This window comes from Falco peregrinus, chromosome 4 (genome assembly GCF_023634155.1).
Source record: "Falco peregrinus isolate bFalPer1 chromosome 4, bFalPer1.pri, whole genome shotgun sequence".
In the NCBI taxonomy this organism is placed as follows: Eukaryota; Metazoa; Chordata; class Aves; order Falconiformes; family Falconidae; genus Falco; species Falco peregrinus.
The window spans coordinates 56,274,620-56,300,298 of NC_073724.1; the positions used below are offsets into that span (position 1 = coordinate 56,274,620).

The 25,679-nt window shown below is 45.6% G+C and overlaps 1 protein-coding gene and 1 long non-coding RNA gene across 2 annotated transcripts in view; both read left to right on the plus strand.

The window, feature by feature from the left end:
• The first annotated feature begins 8,409 nt into the window (after positions 1-8,409).
• Positions 8,410-10,698, plus strand: LOC129784339 (uncharacterized). Its single transcript, XR_008746942.1, has 3 exons — positions 8,410-8,859; positions 9,304-9,498; positions 9,796-10,698. It is a non-coding gene; the product is annotated as an uncharacterized LOC129784339 (long non-coding RNA).
• Positions 10,699-18,548: 7,850 nt separating this feature from the next.
• The window catches only part of SH3RF3 (SH3 domain containing ring finger 3), a 259,308-nt gene continuing 252,177 nt past the window's right edge, over positions 18,549-25,679 (plus strand). The window contains exon 1 of the mRNA XM_055802734.1: positions 18,549-19,388. Coding sequence (XP_055658709.1) covers positions 18,795-19,388 — 594 coding nt within the window. The 5' untranslated portion in view covers positions 18,549-18,794. The remainder of the gene's footprint in view (positions 19,389-25,679) is intronic.

The following is a 25,679-nucleotide window of genomic DNA, read 5'->3' on the forward strand; positions in this document are numbered from 1 at the left end:
CAGGATGAAAAAAATCTCTAGGATTAGGCCCTGAAAGTACTTTTTCTCCAGGTTAATTTTTTTTTTTGCTTTAATAAATAGCTGTATTACCTAGATTACCGTCTTTCAGCTCCTGCCTATGTAAAACCACTCATAATAATGATTTTGCTTTTCATAATGATTTTCAGCAAGCACGGTGTTATTAAAAGGCAGATGAAGTCCATTACAAGTCTCATTACATTTTCTGTAAAGCTAGCATTATATATCAGATATGGAGAGATAGACAGCAATATAATATGCTAAGGGTAGCCTCAGTAAAGATTTTCTGGATCTGGCCCTCTCTCCAGAGAGCTGCTCTGCCACTAGGGCTGCCACTCAGAAGCCTGTTCCTTCTGTGACTAGATTTTTTCACCCTGTAATTTCTGGTCTTACAATATTAATTGGAAAGGCATTAATTATGGATAACAAGGTGTAATTAGTTCTCTTCAATAAATCTTCATTGTCTCCCATAAATCTAGTAGTTCCAAGTCTTCTGAAGCCATTAGTTTTTTTTAAAAAGAGCTCAATGTGTGTATTAATTTGGTCTGCACAAGCCTGTGAATGATAAAATAGATGTTAGATGTACAAGTTCTATGTTCTTCAGATGATGCTGTGATTCTTACCTTCTTGATGAACTCTAGGATTTCCAGAATAACAAGTACACATGAAAAGGAGAGAGCCTGCTTTTGAACAGAAAAGTACAGAAATTTCCAGATTCTCATAAAAGTTATACCTTTCATGAAGATTTTTTTTTAACTTTATCAGTAACTTTCAATAATTAAGCTTTTTTATTACCTCACCCAACCATGGAAAGTTTTCTTGTTAATTTAAACGATCTCCTTGTATGGATGTTAATTTTATCTCCTTTCCTAAGTTAAATACCCAGCTATGGAAAAAAGGTAGACCATCATTTGAATAGTAAAAAAATGTATTAATGTCACTAATTCTAATTCAGGAGATGCTAAAGTCAGAATGGATTATTGAAAGAAATAACTTTACAGGAAAGAAGACTTATTATAACTTAAATTGTGAAATATTCTTAATGTCACTAGTTCTCCCTCACTCGTTTTTTGTATAACAAACCATTTATCGTTAGGTTCATTTCGGTCAGTTGTGGTGATCAATGGGTGCTGATTTAATGAGTGGCTAAAGCAAGGTTTCTCGTACTGGATGTAAGAACAGCACTAAAACCCATACATGTATGTTCCTTTTGAGTTTTGGGGGAAAAATGATGTCCTTTTTCTTTCTTAGATGTCAGTTTCTTGAACATTTGTCAGTCTGAAGCCTCCTGACAAAAACAGGATCTCACTGAAACCCAGTGGCTCTTTTTATCTACAGCCTACTCCGTGTCTGCACTTCTAGATGCTGTAATCCCACTGCAGGATATATATTTATATATAAGGAATAATCTGAGCACTGACTCCTATTTAAGAGAAGATGAAACAGTTAATTATTTTCTATTGTTTGAGCCATATCAACTGTAACAGGAATTTCTTTTTTTCTCTCTAAAAGCCAGGAGTGAAGAGGGCATAACAATTTCCAGGCTCCAGTCCACGATGGCTGGGTGTGTGTTACCTCAGTCTAAAGCGTGTTTGTGAGGCTGTGGTCTTAGTGACAGACACCAAGCACATTTCTGAAAGACGCATGGCCTACTTCTCTAAAAATAAAACGAAGGAGAACTGCACAGGCTCGTTTCCCTGAAGTTCAGCATCTGAAGGAGTCCTCTTGAGTCTGAAAGGAGAGGGGCTTGTCAAGCCTTGGCTCTTACAAGCAGTGAGAGCTTTTTTGAACTACTCTGAGCTCTCAGGTTTGCTCTTCATCAAAGTGCTCCACATCCCTCCTAGCCACTTCTCGCAGCAAGAGCTGCAAAAAGAAAGGAGAATTACTGAAGACAGAAGAGGTCTGTGATATGCCAATACCTTCAAGAGGAGCTGATGCTATTCTGCTGCTTCTTTGCACCATCCTTTCACCTAATATTATTCCCCTCTGGATGTCTGCTGATCACCTGTAAGGCACAAAGAGGAACTCCTTTCTATCATCTAAAATGCATAATCTGTCACCAGCTGCTTTCTACATGCACGTTTCTCTGAGGGGCTGGGAGACAGGGCACAGACAGGTGCTCTTGATGGCATAATGCTCTCAGGTGGGTCGTTAGCAGGTGCATCTACGTCAGTGTTTCAACCCAGACCAGGAATGTAGTTTTGAAGTGGTGGTCCTAGTTGTCCCCACTCACTGCAGTGTGGGCTGTGTCATGGCAGCGCCACAGGGTGTAATGGGGTTCCCCAAAGGAGGTTAAACCAGACGTGTCTCAGCTGCACACCTGACATGTGCCGATGTGGTCCTGGGGATCAGACCAGCAGTTATCCTCCCCAAACCGTGTTGTGTCAACGACAGGTCCTAGGTCATTGCCTATGGTTTTGCTTTACAAATTCACATTTATTGAGTTTGTTACTTGCTAAGACAGACATAGTGTGTCCAGTTCACACATTGAGAGTTAAGGCAGTGTGCAATCTGACATCAGAAAGGTGTTATCCTGCTGGACAGCAGCAGCAAGGGGCAGAGTGTGTCCTTCATTCACAATACAGGCCATGATCTACCTGGAAGCATCCATCAGATATCCTGTTATTGTGGGAACTGGAAATGGTTTCAGTTTCACCTGATTTTCACTCTGCTGCCTTAAAAGGTATCATGATTGATCTTTTCCTACAGGCTTCAAGCTTGTGACAGGACCTTTGTGGGTGCAGGGCATGGGAAATGGTGCTTCGATCGAAGCCTTTGTTGCAGTCAATGGGGACTGGATTCAGTGACCCAGCAGATCCCCTCCAGCCCTGTGCTCCTCCGCCTCCACCTGTACAAATGTCAGAGAGGAGCGGATGGAAACACCTCGGAGTCAGGGGTGTAGATCAAGAACTAATGTTGATGCAGGGTGCTGGGTTCCCAAGTCATTCCATACCCTTTTTCACAAGCTTGTTCATATGGTGGTCTTCACTTACCTTAGGAAGCAGACACTGATGACATAAATGCTGTTTTGCTGGCATTGTAAGGAAGCTGGTCCTCAGGCATAGGCTGTGTCCATCTCCCAGGTGCTCTAGGCATAGACAAGCCTGGAGCTTTTCAATCTCCAGAGCAATTTCCATGGATTTTTTCTGAGAGTTTGTAAAAAATGTCATTATGACTCAGTGCTGCTGGGTTGTTACCCAAGGGAAAATGCCTATCTTCAGCTTCACTGTTTTCACCAGCACCATATGATCTATCAGAAAGAGACTTCTTTTCCCCAGAAAAGATACTTCTGAAATTTAACTCCCCTGACTCAAAATGATGCCCAAAGCAAGTAGTATTTGCTGGTGTTATGAAATGTTTTTTTTCCCACGCAGTTTTTGGATGTGGAGAGTCCTGTCTCCACCAACTGTAATTACTTCATTTCTCTCTTCTACAAAAGCCTTATTTCCCCATCAAAGCACAGGTGTATTTTTACACAACAGGACAAAACACATTGATGAATCGTAAACGACAACATAATGCAACTAGAAACTTTCTAAGATATTCTGTAGTTACTTGACTTCAGAAAAAATGCACTAATTCACAAAACTGTATTTTTTCTATCTCTTCGAAGGATAGAAATTACAATGCATTACAGGTGCTCCTCAAACCACTTCCAGCTATGAAGGTGCCAAACAGCTATGGGATGTGCCCAGGGCCCCCCAGCAGTACCCAGCCATGCTCTGAGCATCCCTGGAGGTGCCCAGCTGACTCAGGAGCCACCCATCCCACCCAGCTTGTCCCCATGTCCAACCCTGCTCAGAACTTGCTGACTCTGGCTCTGACACCACTTGGGACATATCTAGTTTGCTCCATCTCTCTTTGCAAACAAGTCTCGCAGCTTGGGAAACTGAGAAAGGGCCACTTCCAGCCACTTGCTGGTGATTGGCAATCCAGAGATATTTTTACATCTTCCAGTTCCTCCCACAGCTTTTGCAGCGCACTTGTGTGGGTCTAGCCCTAAGATGTGGGCCTGTGGTGCTGTCTTTGCAAAACTCTTGGTTTTCATCCAATAGTTGCATATTGCCTGTTCTGCAGTGGGTTACTCTCCAGTCTGACTACAAGCCAGCAATTCCCATCTAGAGCAGACCATCCCCTCCATTTACTTGTGTGGTAAACAGATCTCTTAAATGCAGCGCAATGGCAGAACATTGTGCTCTTCTTTCTATTTGCCTTTTTTTCTAACAGTGCAAAACCACCCCTTGTTTCCTTAATATTTCTCTAGGAAATACTCCTTTGTAAAACCTCCACCTATTTCTCTTGTATTCTCAACACAGCTGTGGATATTATAAACTCTCCAAATTCTACCACTTCATTATTTAGCTGGGTATTAACACAGAAAACATAGAAAATAAGACCAGACTAGGCCCTGGGAGGTGATCTAGTCCAACGCTCTGCTTGAGACAGGATGATCTGTACTTACATCATTCCTGGTAGTTACTTGTCTGATCTGTTCTTAAGGGAAACTTTTGGGCTCCTGGGGAACTTTGCCCTCACCATATGGGGGACTGCTAACCCTGCCTGTATACGGCCCTGTGGTGTGCTGACAAATGCACTCATTTCCCCTTCCTGAGAGCAAGCAGACCATGGAACACAGTTGTACGTAAGACACCTTAGACATCACACCTCTGTCGCCTGCTGGTTTTTGCACTGGTGGTTGCATTATGTGTTTTCCTGGGATACGGTGCATCTGAGCTCGTACATCCACATTTGCTCCACTGCTTGCACTGAGGTTTACTGATGAAAAATTGCTTTTGACCAAGTGATAACTCTAGTCATGTCTCTGTCTAGTTTGTTTGGGCTGTGGAAAGAGATCCCACCTGGGTTCTGGGGTGCTCTCCTCCTCCCTGTCAGATGCTCCTCTCTTTTTTTCTGCCATTAAAAAATCTTGGCAGATTTTGCTTTGAGGGTCGAATAATACAGCTGCTTCAGTCTCTCCCTGTGATGGCATTTCCTTTTTATGCAAGGTTATTTAAAAAAACCTCACTTCTCTTTTTGTACAGGGTGGTTTACTCTAAAACCCAACTATTTCTCTTTCAGCAAGCGACAGAGCCTGCAAAAGCCTCCTACCTGTTTTCTGAGGCAGAATGAGGCTTGTTCTGATTTAAAAAAATACTGGGGTGAATATATAATGCTTTTTTCCCCCGGTCTATTGCATTATTATCTTGATGTGCCACTTCATTAGATATTACAAAAAAATAGAAATAAGCACTGAAAATGTGCTTTTCTCTCAGCCACTGGTACACCAACCTCTTCACACAGCTCTGTAGCACTCCCGAGGTGGAGGGGCTGACATGCACCAAACTGCCTTGCAGATGGTTTCTATAGATCAGCCTGTAGGTTGGTGCTTATGGAGCAGATGTTACCACGGGACAGCTATTTTTGGAGTTATTTTTGGAGCACATGCTTGGGGCCTTAGTCTGGAGAGCAGTGGTAGATGAGGGTGTGCAGGTAGTCTGAAGGGTTAAGGGTGTGTATAGGAGGGCAATGGAGAAACAGCTGATAGCAGGCGTGTCTGTCTGTCTGTCTGTCTGTCTGTCTGTCTGTGTGATGTGTGGGGGAAGTGTGTCCCAGAGCCAAGCAGCTGCTTCTGCCAGTACCAGGAAGGGTACCAGCTGCCTGCAGGGATACACAAGCACGCTGAACCATGGACAACCTCTTCCACAGCAGGGCAATCATTCAAGTTGCTGAGCACATGTTGCAAAGTATCTCTTCACTACTGAGGGAACTGGTTGCATAGGTGTCCATAGCATCTTTGGCAGGGATGTGCCTCCAAAGGAGAGTTAGACAATGTTGCTTAAGCTGTTGGTTTAGCCAAAACACATTGAACTGCTTCTGGCCTTAGTTCTCTTTGATTTTTCCTGGCATCTGATTCTTCTTAATACCTTTTCTCTGTTACATTTTTGCCACACAAAATAGTTAAAAAAAAAAAAACCACTCTGCAAATCTATACTCCTGCAGAAGGAGAGAAAATTGTTTCCTTCAGATCTAAAGCTGCCAGCCATCTGAAATGAAAACAGGTAATAGAAAGACCCAAACTGAGCACCACTTGTCATAGAAAGCCCTCCCTGGAGGCACTAGATCTCCTTCTTCCTTTGCCAGGAAGAAGTTCAACTCTTTAGACCTCTTTTCCCAAGACAGGTAGAAGCTACTTTGCCAGAGTCCACCAAAAGGGAAAGGAACTGACAGCACAGCTTTGTATTTCAGGCACTTCTGAGGTATTGATGGTAGTGTCAGCCCATGCTGTTATTTAACACTTCTCCGTAGCTGAGGCTTCATGTTCAGGTTCCTGCTTTGGAAAAAATGCCTCACAGGTGTACCCAGTCAACACTTCAGAGATGTATACTGATTTCTGTGTGAGAAGAAAAAAAGGCTGGAACAGCTGCATGCCTGAAATGTCTCCTTTTCATCCATGCTTCTAAAAGTTTGTCCCAGTAGCTCCTGAGATGTGTTCTAACCACTGCCTACAACCCCCAGACTCTGCAGTGGTGAAGGATGTGGCTGCCCCTTTGCATCTTCCCTCATATGCCTGGAGATCATCAGCATCTTAATGTACATATACCTGGGCAGCACAACTTGAAGAGTCGCAGTCTTTGATGGGAAACTCTCCTTCTCCTGTCTGTTAGAGAGATGAGGGGACCTTTATAATTCCTTTTATAAAACCTTTATATTCCAGGCTCGGCATTTTAGCATATTATTAACATTTGTTAGTATATTGAAGTCGAAGTAAAAGCAGGAAGCAGTAAAGCTTTATCTATTTACACAGCTCATTTTGTCAGGAATATTTATAGTAGTTTGACCCATAAAGTTAATATTACAGGGCCTGGGTGATCCCTTTGCATAAACAGGCAGCATGAAGTGATTGAATCAGTATCAGGCCCACTGCCAGAGAGGTCATATCACATTGCCTTTCCACTTTTTTGTTGCATGACTTCCTAAAAAAACACATGATAGTGTTGCTTCTGAACCTGTTTGCTCCTTTGGACCAAAGTGTATAATTTCCTAATAATATTTATTAAATGCTATTACTTGCATACCTATTGTATACTAGTGTTCAGTTATAAACACCTCTATTACGTTCTGCCTTAGCCCAGCAGAGGTGAGTTTCCAGCCAAATTTTTTGAGAAAACAGTTTATGATATGATTCTTCTGGGGGAAAGAAGATCTCCACTCAAATTTATTGTCTTCTTGCACCAGCATTTCCTCTGTGTGCTGATTTTTACAACACACAGTAACACCGACAACATGCGTATGTGATCTGGAAAGGCAATATTGTAGAGTCTGTAATTTTACTGATTATGTTCAGTTTTAAATTATGGGGTGGAGAACCTAATGTGCAATACCCTGGACTATACAGTTTATGCTCTGCAAATGAGGTATAAATGGCGCTCTGCTGGGCAACATTAACGCTTTTGCACAAGGATGAATTATTACAGAAGGCGTAAGAAAGTATGAACTGGCCTTCCAGTTATAAGCTATTATAATTTGGCTTCTCAGATGGGAAATAAAAAAGGGAAAATTAACACAGCAGGAAGAAATACTTTTTTTTTTTTTTTTTTTTAATAGAAAGCTGGTGCTTTTTCGATTTGCATAGTTATCAATTCTGGAAATGGAAGAAAATGTGCTTTGATTATATTCAGGACTTTTTGTGTTTTCTTTCTGTAAGTGATCTAGCAAATAAGTGCTCTGATTGTAATGATCTTGAGGAAGGCAAATCCCAGAGAAGCATATGAATAGTGAATGCTGATCTGTGAAGGGATATTAATACAGAAAATCCAGTACTAACTATCACTCTTCTCTATGCAGAAAACATGGATGCCTCCGTGTAAACATCACACTTAAGAAAATCACCTTCAGTGCTGGGCACTGAATACTTGATTAATTACTGTATTACAAGCAATGCATTTTTTCATCATTTCTCCAGTAAATATTTCTGATTAAACAGAAATAGAATTGTAAAGGTTTTGCTATTAGTGCCTTTGTGAGCATAATGCACTGACATATAAACAAGTAAACAAAAAAAACCCCAAACTCTAAATGTATCCTGGATTGTTTAATGGTAAAAAAGACTTAATATTTCAACTAGGGGAGTCACTTGAAGCTAAACAGTGACATATAAATGGGTAGCAAAACCAACATAAAGTTATAAAAATAGTCACAGGGCACATGAACAGTAGTGGAAGATTTTATCGTCTGTTTTGCTGAATCCTACAAATCTCAGGACTCTGCAATTGTGTTTCCTGTAGAAGCAAAAGCTAAAAATACAAAATCTTAAGTACTTCCTAATATAATTTCTTTATATAGAGACGGATGTGCATTCCTCTTATTTACTGAGGACAGAGATGATTTAGAGTCGCCACCACAAAGCATCTCCTCTGAGAGCTCTCCATGAGGCAAGAAGCAGGGGCTGCTCCAAAACTTCACTTCAGGATTGTCTTTGGCTTCTTACTCTCTACAAAATGTATAGGTAGCACTTCAGCGCAGCTGAGGGTGATTTCCTATTCAGGGTTTAAGTGGAAATTAGGCAGTAGCTATTGATCCACAGGGACTTGCATTGCACTGGTCTGAACTAGGGAAAAAACCCTTCTTTCATGTTATTCAGGTGATTCAAGTCAGCTGAGTTAACTATTTCCACGAGAGAAGCTGAGCCCTTTCACCACGTGATTAATTTCCTCTTCTATTTTGATGGAGCTTGTTGACTTTTATAACCTCATTTACAAAAGCAGGCAGCAACCACAACTTTCAGTTGACTTCAGCAAGAGCAACTAAGTATTAAGCTTTTCTAAAAAAAAAAATAATCAGGTAATTAGATCACAGTATGAGGACAGTTTATGTCTTGCCACCGGATTTTGCATGCAAAGGGAGGTGTCAAGCTGGGCTATATCATATTAGGCTGAGTTATCATATTCATTATTTCAGAGTAGATTTTTTGCTTCTTTGCTTTAAAGGGCCAATCAACCTATGAAATTTTGTAGGCATCCAGAGAAGCTGATAATTAGTGAAATATAAGTAAATAAGTAATTTTCTACCAAGGCTGCATTTAGAAAAATTATTTCTTCAGAAAACTTGGCAAACTATAGTGGATTATTTTCTTTCCTTCTTTCCTCTCCTCCTAGTTCCACCTGGTGTTTCTGCGTGGTATTGTTTTCCTTAGCTACCTTCAATGTTAAATAATTCATAAGTTATATCTATGGTGCTAGATACTTATGGGCCTCCCTTCAAACCAATTTTCTCTGAATGTTTCAGACTGATTTTTTTTGGCTCACACTACTAGAAAATATGAGTTAGTCCACAGAATTGCCTAACGTAGGGAATATGATGTATAAAGATCAGCATGAAGAGGACCAGGGCACAAGGTTCCTCGGGAGGGCGAATTGTGGCATGAAGTGGAAACCCTGGGCCGTTTCTTGAATCATATACTTCCAAGCTGATGGAAGACAGGTAACCATTTATGCTATTTTCTTTTATCTTGCATACTACATTAAATAAAACCCCAGCACTTCTTCATAAAGTGAATTTTGTTGTTTGCACCTTTCTAATATATGCCTATTGACAATGCAGTGTTCACATGCTGGAACTGTTATTACTAGGCACTTACAGAATACAAGTGCTATAGTTTTTTTCTAGAGATGAGTAATTTCTGAGTTTTAAAGATATATATATATATATATTTATACAGGAGAATGATAAATACCATAGGAAGAAACTAAATATCATGTTTCCTATTCCTCTTTGCAGGCACTGGGGAAGCAGCGAAACTGAATGATGGAGGGGAAGAGCTATAGCTGCAATGAGTGAAATTTTGAAAGTTCCTCTGTACAGCGTGTTTCTCTAGAGACCTGGCTGTCTCCTCCTCTTCCTCAACATGACATTAAAGTTGATAAACCGCAAAACTGGTTTTGGTCACATCAAGTCAGCCATTGGAGGCAGAAGAAGAAAATACTAAGCCATGCCTGCTGTCCTTCCAAGAAATAAGTGCTGTACAAATAATTTTAGCCTGGCATTGAAGGCTTGATTCTAGAAATCAAGTCCTTGCAGGATGCTCAAATGCTGCCTACAAATGAAACGTCGAAAGATCTCTTCCTATGTAACAAACCACACTATAATGCCGGTGAGCATGCCCTTATGAGAGTAGAACTTACCTCTTCATTTATTATTCATGAACACATTATAGTGTCTTCAGAAATATATTCTGCAGCAGGTAATCTAGCAGGGAAAACATAAAATGCATATGTCCAATTATAAGAGACCTTGTAAAGATCTTGTAGCAATGTACTTCCTTAGCACTGGCAAAGTACTGTGTTATAGATTAAAACAACACAAACATATTACAGTTTGTATAGTGTTTCACTTTTATTGGATGTATGTTGCTAAGAAACAAAATTGAAATGTCTCTTTTGAACCTGAAGCCTCTTGGGAGTGTGGTATTGCATATGTAGTAAATGTTTTTCACTTTAGGAAGGATTAAACTGTAGGCCAGGAGCAGCAGGGAGGGTTCATTAGTATTGCATGTTTTCCAGTCTACTACCAATGAACCTAACTATTACAGTAGTAAAAGCTATGTAAGGAGCTTCAGCTTGTTCTGGGATGAAGTGTTGACAGCTGCTTGTTTGAATATTAATAAAGTCTATTGAGTTATTCCCTGCCTGTATTGTTTGTAGCCTGAAACTGTGAAGACTTCTCTGCCTATTGCATCTTTATGTTTCTAAGTACATGCCTGTCTGCAGAGATGGTACCCATTTTGTTCCTAAAGATGGTACGCCTCGTTATAGAGAAAATTACAACCTTGTGCTCCATTAAACATTTATTTTGGCAGCATTGTTGGTTGCTGTTTTCCCTCTTCAATTTAAAGAAGTCAATGCTGATTGAAAGAACATGTGTTCTCTCTTACATATGGTAATTAATCTTCATTCTTCCAAACTTACAAATAAGTCAGTTGTTCCTGAACCGCATGCAAGAAAAGAAAAGTTAATTCTCCTTTTTTTAAGAAAAGACATTTACTAAATCAAAAGTGTGATACAGAAGTGAAGAATTTTACAGTGCACAGTATTTTTTCATCTTTTAGCTGCAGATGGCTTGTTGATTTGACCGTGCATTGATTAACCAATGGCCTAGCAGCAGTTTCTGCTGGCTGGGTGTGCCGGTTAAAGTTTGAGGAAAACACTGAAAACACAATGGTTCAGGTCCTGCTGGGGTGGGGTGAGACCTGGAGTTTTCCCTTGGAGAGGTGAGAACCAGCCCCCTGGGCACGACTGCTGCCCCAGGGACACAGGCACAACCCCTGTGCCTATGCAGTACTGGGCAGATATCAGCAAGATGGGCCTCTGGGGAAAAAAACGGGGCTCCAGGGAAATCAGTTTTCTTGGCTAGCTGCTGTAAGTTGAGTAATTGAGTAACCCTGACTAAAACTGGAAATATTAACCATCCCCAGCTGAACACAGTCCAGCCTCTATGAGGGCACACAGATCTCAGAAATTCAGCTATCAAGTGTAAGTTTACTGGCAACTGGGCCTTTAAAAACAACTACAACACAAGAAGATTAAACAGCTAATTTTGAATTCTTAAAAACCCTTGCAATTAGAAATTTATAGATTAACCACAGCAATCTCTTCTTATTCCCTGCGATGGATTTCTCCAAAACAACAGGATGGACATTTCATTAGTGGTAGGACAGCGATGAAATAGTTTGTCTTCTCACAGTTTTGCAGAATGTTATTGCAGGAATAACTACAATGCCGTGCCGGGGCCTCTGCTAGTGGGGTGGCCTTACTGCAATGGTGCAGCTGTGCCAGCCACGCCGCAGGCTCCCTGCAGCCGTCATGTATCTGCAGTCTCGGTGAAGTACCACAAGAGGAGTGTTAAAGGAAAAATTTGCACAGGCGTGGGTACCACTAGGTTTGCTTTAATCACAACTGAGAGCTGGGCCACCATATCAGTGAGTGGTGGGTTGACCCTGGCTGGATGCCAGGTGCCCATCAAAGCTGCTCTGTCACTGTCCTCAGCTGGGCTGGGGAGAGATAACAAAAAGCTCGTGGGCCCAGATAAGGGCAGGGAGATCACTCAGCAGGGCAAAACAGATGCAACTTGGGGAAATTAGTTTAATTTATTACCAGTCAAATCAGAGTAGGGTAATGAGCAATAAATATCAAAACTTAAAAACACCTTCCCCCTGACCCCTCCCTTTTCCCGGGGGGGGCTGGGGGGTCCCTCAGGCGGTCCCTGCCGCTCCTGCCCCTCGGGGGAGGCTCCCCACGCTCTGCCCTGCTCCAGCCCGGGGTCCCTCCCCCGGGAGCGGCTCCTCCGCGACCTTCCCCCGCGGGGGCCCTTCCCCCGGGCTGCAGCTCTTCACGCACCGCCCCGGCCGGGCCCCCCCGCGGTGCCGCCCTTCAGGCCCAGCCGGCTCCAGCCCGGGCCCCCCGCGGGGTCACAGGCCCCGAACCCGCCCCGGCCCGGGCTCCCCCCCGCGGGGCCACAGGCCCTGCCAGGAGCCGCTCCGGCCGGGCTGCCCGCGGGTCGCAGCCTCCCTCGGGCACCCCCTGCCCCGGCCTGGGGTCCCCCGCGGGCTGCGGGGGGGGATCTGCTCCCCCGTTCGCCGCCATGGGCCGGGGGCACGGCCTGCCCCAGCGGGGGCTTCGCCAGGGGCTGCCGGGGCATCTCTGCTGGGCGCCTGGAGCCCCCCCTGCCCCTCCTGCCCGGCCGGGGGGCTGCAGGGTGCTGCGCTCACACCTCCTCGCCCCTCTCTTCTGCAATTGTTCTGCAGATTCCTCCACACCCCCCACCACCCCCATCCTTCTTAAATACGTCATCCCAGAGGCACTGCCACCGTTGCTGATGGGCTGGGCCTTGGCCGGTGTCAGGTCCATCTTGGGGCCGGCTGGCATCGGCTCCCTCAGACACCGGGGAAGCTTCTGGCAGCTTCTCACAGCAGCTTCTTACCCCTGTAGTCCCCCTGCTACCAAAATGCGATGCAAACCCAGTACAGAGACTTTGTCAGATACCCTCAAAGATGCTGTTAATTTTACGTGTGAATTAGTGGGAAGAAATCAACAAACTGGCAAAAGTATTTTGATAAATAAGGTAAATGAATTCGCCACTAACAGAAGTATCTTTCCTTCAACTTTTAAGAAAATGTCTGTGTGGCCAAGTGAAGAAAATTTAATCAAATTTATGATCTATGAAGAAGAGAAAAAAATGGAATGTATATTTCTTTATCTTACAGCACTGTAACAGACTACTAGAGAGGACAAGGAACTACAGTTCACTATAGTCGTGACCTGAAAAAGTTCCTCAGTACTAGTATAATCTTCTTCAGCCTTTGATGCCATCAAGCTAATTCCTGCAAAGATTAAAAATTCCTTGCATCATTTATGTCAAATTTACTGCAAAGAAGGTAGGCTCATAAATGTTTGAAGTGATTTCTCAGCCCTTTCAAAAGAAAAAAAAAATCAGTTGTAGTAGAAGCTGAAGTTTTAATTTTATAAAAGCCCAAGATGCATCTTGAAAGCCACGCAGAAGGAATGCTGTATAATCACATGGGAAGGACAATGCCTTGCTAGGAGGGCTGGATGTGTAGTGAGAGCTGCACACAGACAATGCCTGCCTGGCTCCATCCATGTCATTAAAAACCCCAAACTACAAGGAATGTGATAAAACTCGTTGAAAAACCGTAGTGGTTTGATAGGCTGCCATACTGAGACTGGCAATGGACACCACATATTCCCAGAGGAAGTGCCGTTTTAATTCACAAGTTTATTGAAACAAAATCACAATACAATACAATCATTTTCCTTATGTATAGACTTTAAACATTTATCTCTCACTTCTATGATCAAAAGTATTTTCTTTTTTCTTTTTCTTTTTCTTTTTTTTTTTTCCAGGGTTATTTTTTGTCTGGATGAGTCTCATGGAGACACACTGACTATACAGGGAAGGTGCAAGGGAGGGGACAAAAGAGCGAGGCAGGGCTGTTGGGGAAGATAAGTCAGGGCAGCTGCAGAGCCTGCCTGAACATCTGCTGCCATTACACTGCACTCTTAAACACACATCTTTCTGACCTGTGGCCAACACAGCCAGCATGTGTGTATGGAGAGAGCAGAGGTATATGGATGTCTTTTCTTTCTGGATTTCAATGTTGTAGTTAAACAGAAAGGGACTAAAGATTTTCTTTACAGTGTCAAAATACTGTCAAGAGGAATTTAAGTAATATGTCCTCCTTAACCAGTCTTCCATGTTGGCACTGAAAAAAATCCACGTTCCAAAGAAATGGATTTACTATGACTGTCTTACATGAGGCATCCCAGATACGATCTCCAGATCTTGATGCAAGGGTACGCTGTCACACATAGGTTGCCAGGACAGGCATTTTAACAGCCAACGTACTTTGGGGAGGGTGACCCTGCTGTAGCTTCCATAAGGATTTTCAGCCATTGATTCTGTACAAGCTGTCTCTTGACAGGCAACAGAGTTGTTTCCCTCTCCATGTGTAAGAAAAAGCTTTTCTGCAGAGCTATTGGTGGGCTTCTGCAGTGCAGGGGGATGTATATGTAGACAGATACATAAATCTTGGTCAAAAATCTCATCTCCATCAAATCAAAGGAGCAGATAGAAGATGCCATCATCAAATCAAAATTGTCTGTTTTGGAGAAGTATTATCATGGTCTGAAATCAGTTTGTTATTTTTTGCTAGTTATACTAGACTGTTTAGGTCCAATAAAAGGGAGAAAAGGCAGAGCTGACAAGTCCCCCTCCTTGCTTCTGCTTAGTATTAATATAACTCACTTCAGAAGTCCAAGAATGCCTTAATTTTTTTTTAATCTAAATGTAAATAAAGCAAGCAATGTAAGCATAACTGAATGATCATTTAAACATATAGCAAAAATGCGATAGTAAAAATGGACTGCTGTGCATTCCACTGCAAGTTTAATTACATTGACTCATTCTAAAATAATAATGCCTACCATTCTTATAATGCTTTCCAGGTTTGGGAAGAATCATACAAATAAGAGCTACTCATTGTTTAGTAGGCAAATGTTCCCTAGCTGTGCAAACTGAATAGTTACTGTGCAGTAGACACTTATAAGCAGACCAAGCATACAAACAAAGACTGAGAATAATTTCTGTATAATCAAATCCGATGTGGTAGAAGACTGCAAAATAGGTAGCTATTTTCAAGAGCAGCATGCAAATGTATGAAGGTAAAGCTGAAGGTGTAACATCCATGTGCTGTCCCCAGAAAACCAACATAGACACAGCTACAGACAGCAAGAACTGTCCGTTTCTCCTGTTCTGAACTGAACAGCAAGAAAGATCATGCAGGGAAAAGAACCAGGAAAGCAGAACAGGCTTTTTTCTATTTTTAACTGAGACACTAAGCAACACCTAGTGAGTTATTATAATTTAAGGACAACTACAAATGAAGCCTTGGAGTGCTTCAATGTCACTTTACTCTCCTGCAATAGTATTTTGCTTCTTTGAGTCGCTTCTTGTCTCCAGGTACTCTTCAAAGTTAATGCATCAAGAAGGGTTTGTTTCATCCACATGGGAGTGAAGACACTTCCACAGCCTGAAACAGCAGTTGCTTATCAGCTATCTCCTCACATTCACCAAGAGACGTGCGGCAAAACGTGCAGCTCTATCCTGGTGTGTACAACAGCACCTCTGCCTAAGAACCATGTTAATCACATTACTTAATTAGTTCACAAATAATCACTTCACACGTATAATCTGAAGTGAGATGTTTTGGCAGCTGAGACAGGGAAATTAATAAAATCTACTTTTCTTTAAAGTAAATAAAAAACTGTTACAACTTCTGTGTCTCTTTCCATTCCTTTCTGTTTTTATCTCGGGCTTCTGAACGTTTCATCTTTTTTCTGTTTCCAAACTTAATAATCTGAGTATTTAATTTCTTAATATTTAATGTAGTATTTCCCATGGTCTCTTTGGCAAGAAGAGAAAGTATGTGTGATGACTTTTTTTTTCTTATCCTTTTATTTCCTTCAGGCCTGGCCTAACTCTCATTTAGGCTCAGGCACAGGGAAGCACAAAAACACATGCTAAACTTTTAACTGTGAAAATGCTTCTTTTTTCATCAAAGACTTTTCAAACACTCAGGAGGTGGTTTTTCTAGTTGAAGCCCAACTCGCAAGTCTCTCCCTCCTTTTCATAGAAGTGTGCTTTTACTTGTCTCTAGTCCCTTGTGTAACCTTGTGTTAATCTTTCCCTCTTTTCATCCTTGCTTCCCTTCCTTTTTCCTCATCTCTTTTTCTTCTTGTGTCCCCTTTCCCCCGTCTTTGCCTGGTTCTCCATTTCCTCCATCCTCCTCAACGTCCCTCAGCAACTCCCTCCCTCGAACACGCTCCTCCAGGGTGGTTTGAGAGCTCCCTTGCCTCCTCCCCTTTGCAGGGTTCTGATGTAGCTTTGCTTCTGCTTCTCCATGATGGCAACCAGCTTGTGTCCAAGAGGGTGCTTTACAGGTGGGTTACAGCAGTCTCTCATTTTAAGCACGTCAGCAATTTCTTCTATTGAAAAAGAAAATATTTGCACATTGCACCTTTTTAAAGCTGTCCCAATAACAAGGAATCCTCTCACCATCTTTGGCTGTTGGTTCTCCAGAGTGTTTTTCCTGGATTGAGGATTGGGCAGCTCTGGGAGACCTGGTGACAGGTTGGTTTGGCTGCAAGCCCTGGAGCAACCAGAAGGAAGATGTATGAAAAGAGTCCCTGGAGGTACACTGGTGTGTAACAAAGCGCTTTTGGCTTTTATGTTTTGACAGCAATATTTAAGTTTTCATCTCTGGAGGAAGCAGTTGGAGGTGCTGAAACGATTATGCATTTCGTTACAGATTTTCCAGCACTTCCCCCTCCTTGCTGAAGCAATGGCTTTTATCCTTAAAGGTTCTCCATTACTCTTTTTTCTTAAATTAACAGTTTTACTCCAGAGAAAGCCCAAGTCCTTGATACTGTATTTCACATTTCTCCAGGCATCAGTATTATTTATAGTTTAAAACTGTTGAGTTTGGTATTTCTTTCTGCAAGGACATAGGTTAGATTACTGGACATTACTCAGCAACAAATAATGATCTGAGCGCTGTATCAGGCGCTTTTTAGCTTTACACTTACACCTTCTCCTCTAGAGTAAGACAACAGCAGCAAGAGATTCATGGCTTTCTGCAGACCACAATTTAGTAAATTTTACTATACAGTATTTCGATTACCCTTATCACAACAGGGTCATCTCGCTGTATACATCAGAAGTTAACTGTAGAGTCATAAAGCTGACAGAAAGATTTTTCTGCAGCCTTCCTGACACAGCTCTCACAAAAAGTCAATTTTAAAAGTGTCACTTGAGAGAGCAATAGAAGGGCTTCTGCAAGCGCTTGGATTGCAGTCCCGGAATCCAGAAGCTCCCTGTTACAGCAGAAGCACAGGTAGAGGGGAAAGCTTGGGCTAGGGGTTTGGCCAGAGGTGAAAATTCCCTTTGGCAAGATTACGACATATTTCAGTTGTAGTTTCCGCCTTAAGCAGGCCCTTTAATGGTACTAGCGGTTGAACATTAGTCAAAAAGGGGTTTTTCAAAAGATACAGTAATCTGAAGAATGGGGCTTCTCCTGTGGCTTCTCTGAGGGGCAGCCCTGTTCATATGGCATACGTGCAAGTGGCCGCACCTGATTTTTTAAAACCCCCTGTGGTGAGTATACACCACGGATGTGTAACTGCAGATTGCCAGGATCTCGCTTCTCCCAGCAGCGCCTGAGCACCCGTTCACACGGAGTCCCGGCACCGTCCCGCTGCTGCATCTGGGACGCGGGCACTGGGGGGAGACCGGACGGGGCAGGGGCACAGGACACCCGGCGGGGACACGGGGCGCGACGCTCCCTCTTACTGTCACCTTTGCAGCCCCCACAGGGCTTGGGCACGACACGATAACGATCAAAACACGATTATATGGGGACGCGCTGAAGCTCGCGGGCTGCGGGGGCGTAATGCACCGGGGCTGCCCGCTGCGTCCCGCCGCGCCCGCCAGGGGGCGCCGCGCCGCCAGGGATGGCGGGGCCGGACGGCGGCGCGGGGGCAGGCGCCGCTCCCCCGAGGGGGAGGCAGTGCCCACGGACCCCCCTCCCGACCGGCCGGCACCGCGACCCCCGCGGCCCTCGGGGCGCCCGGCCCGGGCTGCAGGGGCTCCCCCCCTCCCTGCCCGGGTGTCCTCGGCTTCCCCGAGGGGAGTCTCCTCCGCCTGCCCCCGGCAGCGTGAGGCCGCACTGCCCGTCCGGCAGCCTCCGCCTGGAGGAGGAGGAGGAGAAGGAGGAGGAGGCGGTGGCGGAGGGAGCCGCGGCGGAGGAAGGCGGGCGGCGAGCCCTGCTGGGTCGGGTTACAGGGAGCCATGGAGCGGGCGGCGAGGCGGCGGGGCGGGCGGGGACCGCCCGCGGGGCGGCCGCCGTGCCGCGGGCGCCCCCCCGGGGCTGCCCGTCGCTCCCCGCCCCGCGCGGAGGCGCGGCGGGCGGCTCGGTGGGCCGCGCCGGGCCCCGCCGCTGCTGCTGAGCCGCGCCGAGCCGAGCCGCGCCGCGCCGGGCGGCGGGAGGAGGCGCGGGCAGGCAGGTGCCCTGCTCCGCTCCGCTCCGCTGGCATCGCCGCTGCGCCGCGCGGCCGTGGGCAGCGCCGCCCAGGCAGCCCCCGAGGTCGCCGGGGTCCGCCGCCGGGGGCAGCCCCGCCGCCGCCTCCCCGTGCACCCCCGCCGCCCGGATGGCCCCCGCCGCGCCACCGCCGCCCCCCCCCCCGCCGGCGGCGGCCGCGGCGGCCCTAGGGGCGTCGGGGCCCTGCGCTGCCCCGCGGAGGGGAGGCGGAGGCGGCGGCGGCGGGGCGGGGGCGGAGGCGGAGGCGAGGGGGCGGCGGAGCGGCGGCGGAGCGGCGGCGGAGCGGGAGCCGGCAGCGGCGGCGGCGATGGACGAGTCGTCGCTGCTGGACCTGCTGGAGTGCTCCGTGTGCCTGGAGCGGCTGGACACCACGGCCAAGGTGCTGCCGTGCCAGCACACCTTCTGCCGCCGCTGCCTGGAGAGCATCGTCAGCTCCCGCCACGAGCTGCGCTGCCCCGAGTGCCGCATCCTGGTGGGCTGCGGCGTGGACGAGCTGCCCGCCAACATCCTCCTCGTCCGCCTCCTGGACGGCATCCGACAGCGGCCCCGCGCCGCCGGGGGCGCCAGCGGCAGCCCCAGCGCCGCGGCCCCCGCGTACCCCCAGCCCGCCGCCGCCCCCAGCGCCGTCGCCGCCGCCGCCGCCTCGGCCGCCGCCAGCCTGCGGGAGCTGGCGGCCGCCAGCCGCAGCGCCCTGCTGGGAAAGGTGGGTGCCGGGCCGGGGGCGGGCGGGCCGGGGGAGCGCGGCCGGGCGTGTGCGCGTCCCCGCGGGGCGCCGCGCGGGCGCGGTTTGGCGGCGGGACGTCCCGCGGGGCGGCGGGGGCTGTCTGCCGGCGGGGCAGTGCGGCGGGGGCCTCTCCCCGCGCCCCCGGCCCGCGGTTGCGGTGCCCGCCCCGCGGTGCAGGGGTGGGAGGGAGGCAAGGGGGTGTCCTCGAAGTACTCCGGGCGGCGGGAGGGGCCGGGGCGGCGCGGGACCCCCCGGCGGGGGCTCGTACGAGCTGTCCGGCAGCCGCCGCCCCGACGGGCCCCGGAGCTGGACGCGGGTCCCGGAGTTAAGAACCACGAAGTGCCTCCAAAGCGCGTTTCTTCGGCTGCCGGCCGCTGCCGGGTGTCCGTCAGGTGCAGCAGGAGCTGGCTCCCGCTCCCGTGCTGCCTGCGGGGATAAGTCGCTAGAAACAGCTGGCCGGGCCGGTACCCCGCGCCGGCATCTCTCCCCCGAGCCCCCCTCTGCTGCCGGGCGCCGTGAAGGGTCCGCCCGGCTGCAGGACAGCCGGAACCGAGTGGGGCTGGGGACTGAAGTTTCCCTCCCCAAGGGAATGTAATTTCATTTTTGTCTATAAGGTGTGTGATTTATTGAAGGAGAGCACTGACGGCAGCGTATGCATTTGTTTATTTCAAAACGGTAATCGAGTGCCCGGTCTTGCTCCCTTTAAAATCTATGGCGAGGGTTTCATTGACTCAAAGGGGACAAGATCAATTCCTCCCGGTGTTCTACATCATTGTATAATCTGATATGATAAAATTTACTATGGGACCTCTTTAGGAGGCTTTGGAGTGGAGATGCTCTGAAGACTGTGAACTTCATCTTATGACTAATGTCACATATATACATATATATGTATAGTGGATATATTTAATTGTCTTTGATCTCTCATGGAATCTGCTTGAGCCTGTAGTTTAGTGTACAAGCTTTTGATTTGGAAAGGTCGATGCAGACATTCCTTGTGAAGTTGTATTGCTATAGTAAATGTTTCAATTAATTAATTTCCTTTTTTTTTTTTCCTGAGAAAAATGAATAGACCTGTACCGGCGTTTTGAAGTTTTGCCTACAGGAAATGATGGCAAATGCCATACATTGTTCCATAAAATTCAGTTTTGGAGTCTGAAGTGAAATGTGCTTGGCAATATTTCTGAAAGGGTAGATCCTTTATTACTGAGCTGTAGTCCTCAATGCTTTTCAGGTGTTTAATAACGATTTGTCAAATTTAGAGAAGGAAAAAAGGCAATGGGATTCTGTCCTCTGCTTTTTTGCTTGTTTGTTTTTCAACTAAAGTTAGTGTTACAGCTGTGTCATAGCAGACAACTCCTGTCATCTTGATTTTTAGCATTCTGAAAAGGGAAGTTTGCATTCATCAGATAGATTATAATACAGTATCCTCATGGTCTGGTTTCGTGTCCCAAAGAGTCTTACCTTACTGGAGGTAGGGTCTGCATGGAAGGCTTGTTGCACCTGCCGGGTTTGTGTTGCAGAGGCAGGGTCTTGCACCCTGACCAGGCTTTTGTGACTGTCCAGCATGAAGGCAATCTCTGGTTTTCATATATTTAAATCCTAGTCAAGCTGGGATGTTACAGGGGGTGGTGGGTGTTGTGGTGTGTGTGCATGTAAGGAAATGCTTGAGGAGGAAAGTTACTTGAGAGTAATTTTATACGTTAATGCAGATTTTAGAGAAGTTGAATTTTGATTATTTTACAATAAATTGGCAGGCTTTTGATAAGTCACTTCCCTATCTGTTATTGCAGATACCATATAGTAAACAAAACCACATCCCATTCTGTCATTTTCTGGCTTTGATTGTATAGCACTTTGGTGAGCATCTTCAGTTCTATCGTCTGCTTCTGTGTGGGTTTTTACCCAACTGAATTTGATAGAAAACAAAGTTACGCATGACCTGAGAATCACATGTCAGCTTTTATGTTTAACAACTGCAATTTTCCCCCCCTTGATAGGGCTAATGGGTGATTCTGGGGCAGTGGGTCTGCTGGGGCAGAGTGGGTCTGCGAAACTGTTTGCTTGGCCTTTTGACTCATGGCACAATTTTATCCTGGAAATCAATGCCATGCGCTTGATCCTTACAAGGTTCATTACAGTGAAAGAAAGTCTGAACTAATCTGCTTTTTAAAAAAGCAGCAGGGGAGAATAATCCTCCTTGGAGCTGCTGATACAGCTGATCGCTGAGCTATCCTGGAGACAAGAGTACAGAACCTCTCCCTGTACTAAACAATAGATGGTACAAACCAGTCTAGAATTAGGCTTTTTGAGGCTGGTACTGAAGAGCAGAATTGCATCCCTTTCAGTCTTTTGTTGGTCTTTGACAGCTTAGCTCCCTTGGAGAGAGCTTCAGCGATTCTTTATGAGACAATACATATATATATATATATATGTGTGTATAATTTCAGAAAGTGCTGTAGATTTGCTGCCTGGGGCTTAAATGCAAATTACACTATTTTACTAATTAATACCTTTCATTTTATGTAATGTGGTATATAAAATGGGACATACCATTATGGGCTTTTTAGTTGGGAAGGAAACTGCTAATTGTGAAATGCAGTGGCAGAGAGCCAAGGTCACTTTTATCAGACTTCAGTCTTGCCCAGATCCTCGGACCGATATGTTAGAATCACACCAGGGATCTGTTTCTATGAGAATTTTAATTAACCTTAGAAGACACTGCAGGGCCAGCTTCTGTGTTGCTACTATGTCTGTGTTTTGCTTCTACACCTCATACTTCAGGTTGCATAGACAGTATTTTCTAAAATCAATGAATGTTGTTTATCACTTTGGCAAAACTTGTGGGGGGTGGGGGTGGTGTATTTCTTTATCTGGTCTTCGGTCCTTCTTTTCCCATAGTCTGTCGCAGACTTGGTCTATCCAGAGTGCTGAAACCCAGCGTGAGAGGATCTGGGGATGAACTGGCACTGGCACTGCTCCTAAAGGGGTACAAGGCCATTCTTCAGAAACACTTCTGAAATACTGTAGATGTTTTAAGATATGTGATATACATTTTCAGTATGAGAGAACTGGAAGTGGTGGTTACCTACTAACACGTGCTTGAAAAATATCTGAGATTCTATTGATATATAGTGGTATGTGACCTTTAGTAAGCCAGTTAGGTGCCCAATGCCTCTATTTCAGGCTGTAAAAAAGCAATGGTCTGTTTCTAAATAGTATAGCATATTTGGGGATGTTCATGTTAAAGATGCTATGTGAATGCAGGGTATGGTATTAGACATTATAAAGAAAGGGGTCTGACTGCTGAAAGAGCGCACTGGAAGAACGAGGGAAAAGAAATCCAGCAACTGTTAGAGTAGCCCCCCAGGGGATAAAGCAGGAGGCTAAGAGTGGTTTATAATGGTAGGCGCATTACACACAAGGTTATAATTTATTGGCTCTTCTGTTTCCATTACCACTGTCAAACCGCTTGGGGAATTCAGGTTCTGTCAAAGTAAATGGCTCCCTTAGATTGTTGAGGCATTATGGTAAATTTGCCTTCTTTACCGAGTGTGGGGTTTGGGGTTTCTTTTTAACAATTATTGCAGTTTATCACTTCAAATTTTTTTCAGGAGTTCTTGAGATCTAATGGCCAGCTAAATGCATACAAGTCTTTACCAATTTCCTCTCGAACCAGGCATATCCCCCTCCAGGCGTGGGGCTTATTGCTTGCTTGCAACACAAACTGAGAACAACATTAGCATGAAAAATAAAACAACCTAGAAAAACAAAAGGTCTCATGTTTTCCCCAGAAGAGGGAACATGGCTGAAGTGACGGATGGGCATGTGGTGGGTTACCAGACGGGGATATAGGTAACAGTAGAGAGTAAGATGTGCGCATAAGGAAAATGATGTGTCAGCATGCTTGAGTGAAGTGACAGATGGGCTTTGCTCCTCTGTGTTGCACTGGATGCTTCTCCCATGTATCAGCTTTGCAGAGCTATTTCACTGTTTCAGGTGGAAGGCTGCCATTTGCTAGCCCAGAAAAAAGATTATTACCATTGGCTTCACAGGAGTTTTGCAAGCAGAGGGAGCAGCACTAATTTGCTGCCTAGGCTTTTCGGTCGCCTTCTTTGTAGAAATTCTCCAGAAAGAGACATTGAGGCATATTTTTTTTTTTTTAATGAGAATCCTGCCTCACCTGCCACTGCTTACAGTGGATTGAATGTGGAGTAGGCCTTGCAGTAATTTTCTGCCCCCGCATTTCCTTCTTGGATACTTTGTCAGGTGAAGATCCCACCATGGGTTTCATGGGAGGGAAGCAGATGGATTCTGGTGTTTATATGCATTTTTGTCTGTTACAAGCAGCAGTGGATTGTGTAGGGGACACACTTGGTCTTGGGCAGAGGAGACTCTTCAACTTGGGTTTCTAATGGTCAGATTTGCACAGACAGGAGTGCCATTCCTGTCACCAGTGCACAGTGTGCATAGGCCCATGGACTTACCATACTTTTGTTCTTTCCCTCTGACTTACTTGCTTCTGATACTTTGGTTTGGCTGGCCAGTGCCTGAAGTTTGGTGTAAAGCCATGCGAATAGAACTGATGTTCCACATGTCAAAGTCTCTGATCTTGAGGATTTTTCTTTTTTGTCTGGCAGATGGCTAAAAAATATGTTTCAATGCAGGAGATTAACAATCATACAAGAGTGTTGTGAAAAATATAGCCAGGAGTATTTAAAATCCCAGTAATGAAACCTGTCCTCATGGAAGTGAGTGAACATAGGAGAGGGGCTTGCTGAGGGGCTGAAATTCATCAGAATTCAGAAAAATTCGTCATTCACTGAGCTTACGCTTTTCAGAAAGCCTGCCATTCGCAGGTGTCATCTACCTGTCCATGGTGTTTTCCAGAAATGGCGTATTTTTACCTGTCTTTGGATGATGCTGTTAACTTTTACTTGCAAGCTAGAAAAATGCATGATGGGCCTGCTGTCACCAAAGGATGCCACTGTTGACAGTGGACTTTTCCTTCTGGATAGAAATGGCCAGCAGTGGTTCAGTCAGCTCTAGAGAGGTGTGGGGCCATGGAGAAGACTTTGCACCACTAGCCCCAGACCCTCCCTATTAGTCTGTCAGTGTAGCTTGCCTCTGTGGGACTGCTCTTGCTGTCAGATGTGAATGCTAAGTTTAATCCCTGCACGTCATCCCTCTGAATGATTCATGAGGAACGCCGGTAACGCTTAGTGTATGACAGTGTTCAGCGTTTGGTAGCTGGTTACTCAAGGAGAGATGGATAGACTTGCTTGACTCAGCCCTAACATCTTGTGCACATTTTAATTCTGGCAAGTTTTTTCCCACCTCCCCTAAATCTCTGCTGTTTGGGGTGACAGCACTGCTGTGGTGTTAAGGCTGAGAAGGAAGAGCGAGTGTGGTTCTGTGCAGATCCATTGACCTCTTGTGAGCTGCCTGAACTTTCTGAGCTTCACATTTCCCAGCTGAAAACCAGCCCCAGCTGCGCTCACCCAGTCTCATGTGCTTTGCGATCTTCAGAGGGAAGCTGCCTTACAAACACAGAGTTATTACTAGAGAGGCTGGGATTTGGGAAGATTAAAAAGCACCGACTGTATACTCTGGAGCTACAACAGTTATTTGCTGCTGCTGCATGGAGCTGGGCAGAGATGCTGCACTTTGTGGGGGACGTCGGTGCAGGGATGCAGCAGCGAGCGCTGTGTATGGGCTGTAACAGTACACTGTATTCCTTGTTTCTAATCTTATCAGTTCATGTTCAGGCAGACTTGTGGTGCTGGCCAAGTGCCCAACAGGTCAGACCGGCTGAAGGTGCTGGCTGTTAATGCCCAGTGCCTGTACTTACAGGTCAAGGGGAGGCTATGCATGCTCTTGCTAGACAAAGCTGTCCATGCAGTCAATAAACTGCCACCTAAAATGCTACAACAATATTTTATTTATGCTGTGGAGGATGTTATGCTCTGGGAAGGTCTTTAGAGTTGTTTTTGTTTACTGTCCCATAATTTTAGGTTAATAATCCCATTATGGTTTTAACTTGAAAAGGCTGTCTGGGTACTTCTTGAGCTTTGCACTGCTGTGTTTCGAATATCCCCTCTAATTTCACTATTCTGTTCAACATTTCATGCTGTCTCTGTTAAGAAGCACTGCTTAGATTTCAGATAAATAACATAACTCCCTCTTGAATGTCAGTAACCCACCTCTAATATCTGTAACTATGGGATGCCAGTTTCTTTTGAAGTCGTAGATCACTCTTCCTTAGAAGCC